The 13,596-nt window shown below is 43.3% G+C and overlaps 1 protein-coding gene across 2 annotated transcripts in view; it reads right to left on the bottom strand.

The window, feature by feature from the left end:
- The window catches only part of SPECC1 (sperm antigen with calponin homology and coiled-coil domains 1), a 191,758-nt gene extending 181,713 nt beyond the window's left edge, over window positions 1-10,045 (bottom strand). For both annotated transcript variants that reach the window (XM_044673005.1, XM_044673006.1), the window contains exon 1: window positions 9,911-10,045. In XM_044673005.1, coding sequence (XP_044528940.1) covers window positions 9,911-9,950 — 40 coding nt within the window. In that variant the 5' untranslated portion in view covers window positions 9,951-10,045. The remainder of the gene's footprint in view (window positions 1-9,910) is intronic.
- Between the last annotated feature and the right edge of the window lie 3,551 nt (window positions 10,046-13,596).

Raw genomic sequence — 13,596 nt, 5'->3', positions numbered from 1 at the left:
TTTCTTTCTTTCTTTCTTTCTTCCTTCCTTCCTTCCTTCCTTCCTTCCTTCCTTCCTTCCTTCCTTCCTTCCTTCCTTCCTCTCCTATCCTCCCCTCCCAGAATGACCATGCGCACAAACTTTCCAAAGCCAAAATAAAGAGCTACTACCCCCCTTCCCCTCTCTCCCACCCCCCAACAGCGGTGACAAACAAAATCTGTAGAAAGCGATTTTTTGGAAATGACCAATCTGGGGACTTGTTTTGCTTGGCCATACACATTTGTTGCAAGGGTTTGGGGACGGGTGTGGGAAGGAGATATAATAAATTATTAAAACAAAAATAAAACTTAATTTGAAAACAAAACAATAAAAAGGGCCAGATACCTAAATAAAGCATCATAGTCAGCCTTGGAGTTGGAGTTGTTCTTGCCTTGGTACCCCCTTCTGACTTGTTTGTTCTTGGAAAAGGATGATGGAATCACAGATTGAACTGGAAGGGAGCTTCGAGATCACTTAGTAACCCTCTCATTTTACAGAAAAAGAAACTGAGATGTAGAGATGCTCCAATGCTTGCCCAAGATTGGATGGATATTAAATTTCAGGGTGGAATCGAACCAGGATCCCCTGACCCTTAGGTCCAGCATCCTTTCCATGGTTTCCCCTCGCCTTTCCAAACGTGGCAACATTGTCTTTGATGCTTCTCTTCATCTCATATTTGCACACGTAGCCTATTCAGTCAACAAACTGAGATTATAAAAGGGAATTCCTCATAGATTCAAAGCTAGAAAATCAGAGCAAGGCAATCATCTAGCAGAGGGATTCTTAATTAGGGGGTCAATGAAGTTTGGAGAAAATATTTTGAAAACCATTTCAGTATAATTAACTTATAGCTTCAAGAAGGCAGCGAAATGGCATAGTGAATAGAACGTGAAACCTAGAATCAGGAAGACCCAAGTTCAAATCCAGCCTCAGACACTTATTAGCTTATCCCTGTAAATGCTGAATTCAGTTCCCTCAATTAGAATAATGGCACCCTACCTCCTAGGACTGTTGTAAGGAGTCAAGAAGATGACATTTGTACAGTGATTTGTAAACCTTAAAACATCACAGAAATGCTAGTTATTATTTATTAATTGGTTTCCTTTATAATCCTATGTATTTTGTTTTATTCATTTAAAAACCTTATTCTGAGAAGAGGCTCATAGCCTTCCACAGTCAGCCACCCAAAGGGGTCCATAATACAGATGAGGCAAATAAGCCTTCTCAGAGGAGAGCCTGAAACTCATCCTGGGTTCTTCCCATTACACCGAAATGTCTCATCCTTGCCGAACCACAGTTTTCACTTGGGTGTCAGGATGTTTTGCCTCACTGGAATTTTATTAAAACACACCCAGGGCCTTCGTTCCAAGGAACATAGAGTCAACGACCTCTCAGGTCCCTTCTGAGTCTAAACAGACAGCGGCCATTTTTAGGGAGCCTTCCTATAGAGACCAAAATCGGAAAAATAGGGTTTTTTTCCAGAATCGGTTTCTCACAGCCACCCCCACCTTGCAAATCTCAGATCCTCAGGGATACCAAAATTGGGGACTGTCCATCCTTCCTTAAGCCCCACAAAAAACAGGGACAGGCTATGAGTAACCCAGGCATTTTCTTGTTGCTGTTGCCCAGATCTGTGATTTCATTTAACCCTCAGTGTCTCCCCTGGTCATCTTGCCATCTGCCCTGCTGCTGCCTCCTGTATTTTCCCACTGTGACTCCCTACCTTGCTTGGGCAGAATAATCAAATCAAAGCCTCCACGGTCTCTGCAAAGGTGTGCAACCCATTGCCCTGAGGCATCCCTGTGACTCAAAGGACAAGAATTCCCTTCTCTTGCCACCATTCCCCTGGATTTGTTAACCCCTCCTCTATTAAATTATATGTCTCAGGAGGCAGTTAGGTGGCACAGTGGATTGACAGCCAGGCCTAGAGATGGAAAGTTCTGGGTTCAAATGAGCTCAAACTCTTCCTAGCTGTGTGACTGAGAAAATCACTTAACCTCCACTGCCGAGCCCTCGCGTGGTATTGATTCTAAGACAGAAGATAAGGGTTTTAAATAAAAATCGTAAGCTCCCAAAAGACAAGAACTGTCTTAGTTTTGGATCTGCCTCCCCAATATTCAGCACAGTGCTAGGCACACAGCAAACCCTTCACTATCTTTTTCATTCATTCACTTCATTAGTACAAGGGAAGCCTCCTGGTAAGAAAATTCCCTCCACCAATGAAGGGCAGCAACTGGCCATCAATTTAATCTTTAGGGAGCACCTGGGGCAGTGAGGGGTTAAATAAGTTGCCCCGGGATGCCCAGTCAGTTATGTGTCAGCGATGCACCTGAATCATGCCGTCTCTCCAACAAGGCAGGCTTATTGTTAAGGCATGACAAAAACCTTCCTCTCCTCTGAGAAAACACAAGGGAAAAAAAAAAAAAAGGATGAGAGAAGCAGCTGGGAGAAATGAGGCCAGCTGCCCCTGCCTGGGCCCAGGTGCCCTCCATCCCTCCCCAGGCTCTGCCCACGTCACAGAGCAAGCCTGGCCTGTTCTTGGACTGCGGGAGAAAAGGAGACGTCAGTGAGTTTCTGTGCCCTAAAATGACAAAGTTCCATTGCTCCGGGCCACGGTGGGGACCCTTTTCTTCAATGTTTGTTGAATGAATTCAACTCGATTGCTTCAATTCATTATTATTAACAACAATCAGACTAGCAGGCGTTCAGGGAGCACATTGAGGTTTACACAGGGTTTTCTATCCATTATTTCATTTAAGCCACAAGACAACCTCACTCAGCATCGTGAGATGGGCCCTGCAGACATTATTTCTCCCATTTTGCAGACAAAGAAACTGAGGCTCAGAGAGGTAGTTACACAATTGAATAAGGGTGAGAGACAGGATTTGAACCCAGGTCTCTCCTGCTCCAAGTTCACAGTTTCTTACTCTACCATTCTGCACTAGAAGTATATGAGATCGATAGTGGGAGGAAAGGGAAGGCAGAGCGCCAAGAGGCAACAAGACCAAAGAATTAGAGGCCATCGTGGCTCTGTCTACAAAAGGCACCAGGGAGGTTAAAAGCAAAGAGCTCACAACATGTAGGGATGAGATGATGGGAGCCAACCATCAAACTGACGAAATGGCGCAGTACCAGGCCTTAGCTATCTGCTCTCCATGGTGCTTCCTTGCCTCTTCTCCTTGGGTCATCTGGCCTACCCATGGCCATGGAGCCCAAGGCCCGCTAGGTCTCGCCATCTGCCCCCCTGCAGCCCCCTCAGGACTTCTGGGCCTTGCCATCCGCCCTGAAGAAGAGCTTCCTTCCACATGGGCTCTCCCCCAGCGGAACAGGGGCTCCTCGAGAGCAGGGGCCAGTCTGGCTTTTTCCTATTCCTGCCTCTGGCATTCAGCAGAGTGCTGGGCCCCTTGTAAGCAAGAACGAAAGCCAGGCTAGGGCAGTAGAAAGGGTCGGATGTGGCAGCTTTGACCCTGGGAGAATGAGACACAGATAAGAAGTTGAGATAGACGGATGGCTTAGAACTGGGGGGCTGGAACTTGGGTAGAAGGTCAAACCGAGACTGTCTGCTATCAGACTGCAGAAGAGAGTCCTTCAGGTCGTCAAAAGTCACAGTGAATGGAACCAGCTTGCCAAGAAGGAGAAAATAAAGATCAGGGAGATGAGGGCACCTCCATGGCCTAGAGCCTCACCACTCTTCTGCCTCGGAACCAGTACACAGTATTGATTCAAAGATGGAGGATAAGGGTTTAAATAATTCAGTTTTACTTATTATATATTATATTAATATATTATCTTATTAATGTTATATTAGATTATTTATATAGTAATGTATTGTATATGTTATATTATATAATGCTATATATTATGATAGGATGTGTTACATTACTTATATACTTTTATACTATTTGATTATAGTATTTACATATTACATGATATTTTTACTATATTGATGTCTTATATTATTTCTATATTAATGTATCATATTTTATATTATAGTATATATTGCTTATATGTGATTGTATTCCTTTATACTATTGTATTATGTTATTTATGTATTATAGTATTAATGTATTATATTATTTATATATTATATTAATTATTATTCTCTTCTATTATATATTATTCAATTTGAGTCTAGATTCTATTATTTACATATTCTATTCTGTCCTAGATTCTATTTATATATTATTCTATTCTGTCCTAGATTCTATTATTTCTATTATTTGATTATTCTAGGTCCTATTATTCAATTCTAGATTCTACTATTTATATATATTATATTCTAGATTATATTTCTATATTATTCTAGATCCTATATCTAGATTATTCAATTTGATTCTATATTCTATTTCCATATTGTTCTAGTCTATTCTAGATTCTATTTCCATATTATTCTAGTCTATTCTAGATTCTATTTATATATTGTTCTAGTCTGTCCTAGAGTCTATTTATATATTGTTCTAGTCTGTCCTAGAATCTCTTTATATATTATTCTATTATAGATCCTATTTATATATTATTCTATTCTATTCTAGATTCTGTTATTTATAAATTCTAGTCTATTCTAGATTCTATTTACATATTGTTCTATTCTAGATCCTATTGTTTATATATTCTAATCTACTCTAGATCCTATTTATATATTATTCAATCCTATTCTATATTCTATTATTTATATATTCTATTCTATCCTAGATTCTATTATTTATACATTCTAGTCTATTCTAGATTCTATTTATATATTATTCAATTCTATTCTACATTCTATTATTTATAGATTCTAGTCTATTATAGATTCTAAAGATTATTCTAGTCTATTATAGATTCTATTATTTAGATATTAGTCTATTCTATTCTAGATTCTATTATGTAGATATTCTCCTCCTCATATATATTGTAACCTATTTTGGGAGCCCTGTTGAGAGCTAAAAGAGCCCTTGTGGGTCAGTCATCTACTCCAATCCCTTCATTGATCCCAGAGCTGAGAAACCTGAAGGCAGGTGAGCCAGCGAGGTAGCGACAGAATCTTGGCCCCGAGGACAGAAGCCTTCCTGGGGCAGCCCCGGTTCTGCAGCTGATCCGGCCCCTCCTGGATCCTCTTCAAGCCCGTGGGGAGCCATGACTGAATCAGCTGCGCACCCAGAGCTGTGTAATAACAGGGTTACACTGTTATGTGCTTAATGCCAGAGAGATTGCTGTAATGCTACTCACTGGAAAGGAATTCGCTCTCTAATCTTATATTTTAATCTTTTATTATGATTGAGGAGGAGGCGGTGGCGTGGTGCAACAGAGAGGGGTCTGGCCCGGAGAGTCAGAAGGGCTAGTTTCAAAGCTGGCTCCATGGCGGGAGGCAGCATGCCGGGCGGAGAGAGAGAGCCAGGCTCTGAAACACGAATTCAAATCCTGTCTCTGGGCCTCAGTTTCCTCACCTCTAAAAATACTGGTTGGGAGGATGGGTTGTGTTCTATGGCCTCAACAGTCCCTCCGAACTCTTGGAGGCATTAAGGTCTATAAGAAAAAATTGACTGGCCATCCTAGCCCACATGCCAGGCACAGAGTGGTCTTTGCCATCCGTACCTCAGAGCTATGCACACACGTTACATCCAAAGCAGATATGAGGTCGCCTTAGAGGGGAAGGGGCACCAAGGAAGGCTTCTTGGAAGAGGTGCTACTCGAAGCTGGGTCCCTAAAGGAAGCCAGGGAGGAAAGGAGTTCTTGACAATGACCCCGGCCACATTTCAGCCTCGATTTTCTTGCCTAAAACATTCGCATCCAGAGCTGGGATCGATCCCAGGACTGGAGAGACCTGGACAGGCGAGGGATGTCTGCAGGCTGACAGACTGGAGGGACCCATCGGCTGATGATGAGATAAAAATAGCAATAATTTAAAAGGTATTAACTTCCTGCGGGGTTGATGAATTTTTCAGCCTTGGCAACTGCCCCGAGTCCTCTCAGAGGGGGCAACCAGCCACACCGGCAACATTTCAGTCCTTAAATATCACCAAACAGAGGAAAAATGGGGAGGGGCCCCCCTTTACCAGAAAGGGAATCAGAAGGTTCCTAAGTTTATAACGGGGCTTTAAGGATGTTCTAAGGAGAATCTAGACAGTGGGGTTTATACCTGGGGGCAGATATCACCTCTTTATTGTCAATAATCTTGGCCCTAAAATTGGGGTCTTTGACACACAAAAAAGGTCAAGAACTTTTGGCTTCGATATTTGTGCTAAATTGATCAATGATGGGGGCAGCTGGGTGACTCGGTGGATTGAGAGCCGGGCCTAGAGATGGGAGGTTCTAGGTTCAAATCTGGCCTCAGACACTCCCCAGCTGTGTGACCCTGGGCAAGTCACTTGACCCCCACTGCCTTCCCTTACACAGTATTGACTCCAAGACAGAAGGTGTTTAAAAAATAAAATAAAATAAAATAAAATAAATTGATCAATGACAAAACTGAATGCTGGATAATGATAATGACCAAGCTTGCCTTGGAAACAGAAACATGGGAAATGCCCCTCCGCATCGTACTATGGAAGGAACTCTGGATGTGGGTTCAAGTCCTGGCTCTGCCACCTCCTACCTGTGTGGCCTCGGTCAAGTGATTTACCCTCTCTGTGGCTCAAAGGATCTAAATCTATGATCCGACAATCCCTAATTTGTAGAGATCAGGGACCGTGGAAGTGTAATATTGCAAATGGTGTCAGTGTTGAATGTGGGGTTAGTTTTGCTCTGTTGGGTTTCTTTCAGTCCTTTTTTATTCTTTCTTCCCTTTTTTTAAATTAAATCTTCTGTCTTAGATTCAATATTGCGTGTTGGTTCCAAGGCAGAAGAGCCATAAGGGCTAAACAATGGGGGTTAAGTATCACACCGATAGAAAGCATCTGAGGCCACATTTGAACCCAAGACCTTCCGTCTCCAGGCTTGGATCTCCGTCCCCCTTCTTCAAAATTCTTTCTTCTAAGGGAAGGCCTTCTGGGTGAGCAAGGGAAGCAGGACTTACTTCGGAAAGGATGGTGTCATAAAAAAATGACACCCATAAAATTTTAAATAAAGGAATCAATCCACAAGCATTCATTATTCAGTATTAGGTGCCAGGCACTGTGAGGACATGTTTCTATTTATTCTGGGTCCTTTGCCATCCCCAAGGACCATAGATTTAGGACTACGAGGGATCTGAGAAGTCCGGGAAGCCCCAAAGCGGGATCCTGACCCATTTCATCCACGGGTGCCTCCCACCGTCCCCCCTTGGCCAGCCCTCCGTCGGGCTTTAGGCCGAAGACACTGAGAAGCAGGAACTGTCGACAACTTCCTCTGACTTTGGAAATTTCTGACAAAGGTGACACCGTGTTGTCATATTTTTAATAAAAAGCAGAGAAGGGAGGTAAGCCCTTTGGAATAGCCCTGACGCGGCAAGTCCTGGTGGGAGAGATTTATCACCATGGATTTTGTGTTCCCTATCTAACCACCTGCTTAAATGACCTCCTATTGCCCACATTTGAATTATATGTGAAGGCAACTCTGCCCTGGGGAAGTGTATAGGCTGAGGAGAGAGCTGGGACTCAACTGTTTTTCAAACAATAAAGATCCAGATTTTTGCTACCAGGTAGAGAAGACCTGGATTCAAGTATCGCCTTGAGCATAGACCATACGTGTGACCCTGGACAAGTCATTTAACCTCTAAGTGTTCCCAGCAATTTTTTAACATGACAAGATTACAGACTGTTCCCAGAAGAGAATTTCCACACTGGGGGCTTCCTGAAATGAAGAAACCTCAAGTCCGGATCCTCCTCTCTTCTCATTCCTTCCCATTCCTTCCCATTAAAAACACACATACACACCCCACAACCGTTTAAGTTTGTGATCAGGTCTTGTGTAATATATCTGGTCAGGATTTCAGGATTTTAGAATTGAGTATCTGATTCACTAAAAAGGCTATTTCTCTCCTGCTTACCACTTGCTTGACCTTGGACAAGTCATCTCCCACCCCTAGCTTCCTCATAATTCCCTTCTGTCTTCAGATCTATGATATTATGAAGCCCAAATCTGAGTCATTATAGAAATTAATCTGAGCCGCAAAAGATAATGTAATATACCTTCCTCTTCCCTGCAAAGATGTGGGGACCTACAAGGGCAGAATGTTGCATTTGTGTTCTGATTTTGTCCTTGTAAGGTTATTTTTGCTTAACTTTTTTTTTTTCTGTGTTTCAAAGGAAAGTTCAATGATGGAAGAAGTGGGAGCAGCAGGGTAGTACCCTGAAATGGCTGTGATATAAAAGCAAAAAATGAATATTTTTTAAGTATTTTAAAAATTAAGAAGTTATCAGTCTCCATTAATAATCTTGGGAATTTTTCTATAGGAAAGCAAAGGACATGTTTCACCTGCCACTAAACTCCCAGGAGGGTTTTGCCCCGAGTTGGCTACTGGATATTAAAATTTGCAATTTTCCTAGCTAAATTGAATTCATGACCTTCAGCCAAGTCAAAAATAGGAAAATGGGTTTTTAATTAAAAACTTTTTTTCTCAAGTATTTTTTTTTCGCCCTATGCCAAGGCAACAGAAACTGGCTAACCCTCTGACCTTCCATGGAGTTCTATGAGTTTCTTAGAGAGGCTTGAAGATAAACAAAAGCTAAACCAGAGAAATCTAGGTGATGCAGGAATAAAGCCACTATTCTGAATAAGACAGTCCCAGTTCAAGCCCTTGGCTTGTCTCAAAGAAACAAACAGAAGGCTGAGAGTTCTCCATCTTCCATGGAACTTGGAGTGCTTAATATGCAACTGACGTCCTGCAGGAGGGACAATGGAAAAGAGAACCCCTGCAAGGGCACACTTTCTCATTGCCAAGGCCTAGAAAGTTTGAAGCAGCTGGCCTTTCAGATAGCAGACTGGGAGCAGGGGAGCTGCTAAAGCCCAGGCAGGAAAGAATGACAAGCTGGATTCCACATGTATAAGCCCAGGAGGGAGACTGACAAGTTAGATTCCATGAGATGTGTAAACCCAGGAGAGAAAGACTGATCAGTTTAGAGTTCATGAAATGTACAAGCCCAAGGAGGAGAGGCTGACTAGTTAAGATTCCATGAAATTGTACATGAAATGCACAAACCCCAGGTGGAGAGACTGACAAGTGATTGTTTCTGAAATGTACAAACCCCAGGTGGAGAGACTGACAAGTGATTGTTTCTGAAATGTACAAGCCCAGGTGTTAGACTGACTAATTTTTGAGTCCAAGTAGCGAAACTGACTAGATTCCTTGAAAGGTACAAGCCCAGGTGGAGAAACTGAGTGCTGCAGTTAAGATTCCACGGAATGTACAACAAGCCCCGGTGGAGAGAGTGACAAGTTGGTTTCCACGATATGTACCCGTACTTTAGAACTTTGGGGCAAGCCTGGTTCTCCTTCCCAGCAGCAGCAGAATCAGGGAGTACGGGCCCCAAAGCTTTCTCTCTCTCCTTTCTCCTTAGCTGGAAGAGGACACTGATCTCAGAGACAATCTACCTTCCTCAATGCACCGCTTCAGGAAGAGCCTGTCTTCTCGGGTAGGAGGGGTGTGTGTGTGTGATTATAATAGGCAGCATTTCCTTGTCCCAAGGTAAGGCAAAGGTAGCTTCAGAACCCCGCCGAGAACAGTCCAAACCGCCCTCCCCCCACCCTAACCCCAGCCCAACCCGGGAACCTCAACCTTTCTGTTCAGTGCGCTGCGCTGGGGCGCTGCTAAAGTACCTTCAAGGCGCGAAATTGACCCGTTCCACAGCAAGGGGTGGGAGTGGGAGAGAAAGAAGCAAAGCCGGGAAAGGCAGCCCCAAGGTACAGTTCCCAGTCGCGGTCTCCGTGGCAGTGTTTCATGCCCGGCTAATGCAAAGAGCCTCCCTCCCCCAAGCCAAGGCTAGCGCGCACAGACCTGGTTCCAGCTCCTCTAGGCGCCCCGATTGATTGCCCATCTCCGGTCAACTCCAGCTGCTGCTCCTGAAGAGATCGGTTAGGGCACCCACACCCTGCTCATGGTCGGGCTTCCCAGGCAGCCAGCCCCACAGGCCGGCTGGCTCCTTCCTTTCTGCCGCTGGGTGTTTATGCTCCAGTCCAATAAAAGAGTCGGCTGCTTCCTAGTTCCTGGCACCGGGCGCGGGGGCTGCCCCTCATGCTGGGGCAGCTGGGCTGAGCCCTCCTACCTCATTACAATATTATGCACCGGCCCAGGCCCGGCCTAGGCAGCGCTTAATTAGCCGGCGGAGTGTTGGAATGAGACGGGGAGAGGGAGAGAGAGGTGTGTGCGTGTGTGTGTGTGTGTGTGTGTGTGTGTGTGTGTGACTCCAGCCGGGCTGTGGGCCACGCAGAGGCAGCCCGTGCAAACTGCAACCCTGGGAGAGAGGGAGAGACAGGAAGAGGGGAGAGTATGAAAGAAAGCAGGAGACAAAGAGCAGGCAGCGAGGGATGGCTCTGAAGGGAAGGGATGTGTGTGTATGTGTGCGCGCGCGTGTCAGTATGTGCGCGAGCGAGCTTTTGAGAAAGCTGGGGAGGCCCGGAGGAGAAGGGGACTGGGGAACGGACAAAAGTGGGGGCCAAGTTAAAGGGGACAAGTGGAGAGAGCCCTGGCTGCTAAGGAGTCACATCCTGGCTATAAATATTGATGAAGCGCCCCCTCTGTGCCACGCACCAGGGGCACAAAGGCAAAAAACATCGATTCCGTTCCAAAGGCGCTAACCGACTGGGGGGGAATATGAGAGAAGATAAACTGATCCCAGATTCTTTCTTAGGTATATAAGGCTTAAAACTGGAAGGGGCCTTCAGAGCCAAAAGCTCAACTCCCTCGTTTTACAGATGAGGAAAGTGAGGCAAACGAGGATAAATGACTTACCCAAGGTCTCACAGCTAGGAAGTGGGCCAGCTCCCACTCTTGGCTCCCAAGTCCCACCTAGCTACTTCAAAGTATTTACTGGTTTCAAACTGCAGTTTGGGGCAGATGACTTCAGGAACTTGGACACAGGTTTCCTCATCTGTCAAACGACATCGATCTATTCTAGATGGTCTCTGAGGACCTTTCCAGGCACTATCAGGGGTTGAGAAGAAAAAGACCAAAAAAAAAAAAAAAAAAAAAAAAAAGAAAAGAAAAGAAAAATCCCCTGAAGGCTGTCAGGATTGTCACAGGCAACTGTTTCTGATATTTCCTACCTGTATGATCTGCCTTGCCCTGGGCCTCAGTTCCCTCATCTGTCGAATAAAGGAGGTTCATCTAGACATCGTCTGTGCCAGTAATAAAGGCTCCAAACCCTGTGTGCCTGCAGTTTTGTTTCCAAAACTGAAGCTGCTGATCTTTGGAGGTGATCCTATTTACCGGCTGAGGTTTGACAGTAAATTGTCCAGCAGTTTTATGGCAGAATTGCTCAGCTACACAATGAGAATCCTTGGCAGAGCAAAGAGAACTGAAGCCGGGACCACTGGGTACCATTCAGAGTTTAATGGCAGGATGCCTTGGTCTCGGCTCCTCAGCTAGATCATAAACACCCAAAGGCTAGATCGGGAAGCCAGGTGAAATGCTGGAGATCTTTTATGATCTCTCCCACCCCCTGGGCGCACAGAGAAGGAAACTGGAGCCCAAACAGGGGAAGGAACCAGCTCAAGGTAAGATAGGTGGTGAGCAAACAGAGCTGGGATTCAAACCAAGTTCTCATTCCACCGTCTCTGACTCTGCCTTTCAAAGAGCCTTTTCTTAGCCTCCTTTACTGCTCTGCAGCACTGCAGCTTCCAAAGCTGCTGACCACCCCCACCCCCACCTCCTTCTCAAAGTTCTCTCTTTCCTAGCTCAGATCTGTGACACTGATTTTCTTATCTTTATGACTGAGCGCTCTCCTCTCTCTCTCTCTCTCTCTCTCTCTCTCTCTCTCTCTGTCCTTCTCCCTCTCCCTCTCTGTCTCTCTGTCTCTTACTGTCTGTATCCTTCCCTTCCCCATCTCTTTGTTCTTTTCATATTTGAAATCCAACTTTTGTCGTCTTTGGAAAAATCAGAGTGATGTGGAAAAAAGCAGTGGCTCTAGAGTCAGAAACCCAGGTTTAAATCATGGGTATGCTACTATTAGGCAAGTCATTTAAATATTTTGGGTCTCAGTTTCCTAATGTGCAAAATGATTTAATTGAACTACATATTCTAAGTAGCTATTTCCATTCTAAATCATGATGCTATGGAAATACCTCCCATTTGTCAATTGTTCCTCTGGCAGTGACTACCACTTTTGAAGTTGTTTCATAGAAAGTTATGTTTTTGTGTATCATGAAATAACAATATTATTTGGAGCATGACTAGTCAAGGAATTAGTTTGAGATATTGCCAGTTATGTCCAAATGGTACAACAATATTATGAGAAAAGACCAAAAAAAAGAAAAGGGATCAATTTGCCAAATGCTTTTACTTCAGTAGTCTTTAACCCTGTGGAGACATTAACTAGTATACTTTATATACTATTTCTGGAGAGTTTCAAGGTTATTCAACATTTCAATATGTCAAACAACTATCAGATTTATTTTAATTTTTTAGATATTTATAGAAAAATTAGTTTATTTTTTGTGTCAATATTATTTCCATGTCTTTGTTTAATTGGATATTTACTTCTTTGGTCTATTTTAGATGATGTTGCACCATATTTCAAGACTGAACCGGGTTTACCTCAGATTCATCTGGAAGGAAATCGCCTTGTCCTCACTTGCCTTGCTGAAGGGAGTTGGCCATTGGAATTCAAGTGGATATGCAACGACAATGAGATCACCACCTACACCAGCGAATATAAGTAATTGATAACTTAAAAATAAAATTTTGTTAGAGTTTCTTCATTAAGAATATTTAGCTTGTATTATAATAATACAAAAGGTATAAAATTGCATTGAACTAATGAACTAAAGGAGGAAAATGTGCAATTAGAATGTGACTAATTTTTCTGTTTGCATTTATATTAGGGAAACATGTCATTATTTTTGGACAGTGTGAATCTGTTAGTGATTCTTTCGTAAATGGTTCCATGAAAAAATTGACATTAGCTATGGAGAAATGCAAAGGCAACCTCTTTTATGACAAACTTGGTTACTGTGGCAATAGATACTAAACAAAGTAACCCTGAAACATTGTAAGACTTCAATAAATATGAATGCTTAATCAGGATACTTTATTATTGATAAATAAGTCATCAGCTTTAGGTTCCTGCAGTTGCCAATAAGTATAATTTTCTTATTTTCAAATTTCTGGATAAAAAGAAATATAATAAAGGGCAGGGGGGTGGGGACGGACAATGTATCAGTTCTTAACAACAACAGCAAAAATCAGTCCCTGCTCTCAAGGAGTTCACAGTCTAATTGGAGAGACTAATGGGTCCAGGCTGAAGGAAACATATGTTATATGGATATTAACTGAAGAGAATATAGGTCCTTTCTTCTGAGCCAATTTTCAAGATACGCCATCAATGGTATGATGAAATGTGTAGAAATAATATTTGATTGGTCCAGTTGTGGGCCCCAGTATCTTCTGCAGGAAGAAAAGAGAAGGCTTGGTTATAACTGTTCTCAAAATGCGGACATGTGTTGTATTGTGGGTAAATGAACTCC

The sequence above is a fragment of the Gracilinanus agilis genome, chromosome 4 (genome assembly GCF_016433145.1).
Source record: "Gracilinanus agilis isolate LMUSP501 chromosome 4, AgileGrace, whole genome shotgun sequence".
Taxonomy (NCBI): domain Eukaryota; kingdom Metazoa; phylum Chordata; class Mammalia; order Didelphimorphia; family Didelphidae; genus Gracilinanus; species Gracilinanus agilis.
This window is presented reverse-complemented; position numbering and strand designations above follow the sequence as displayed.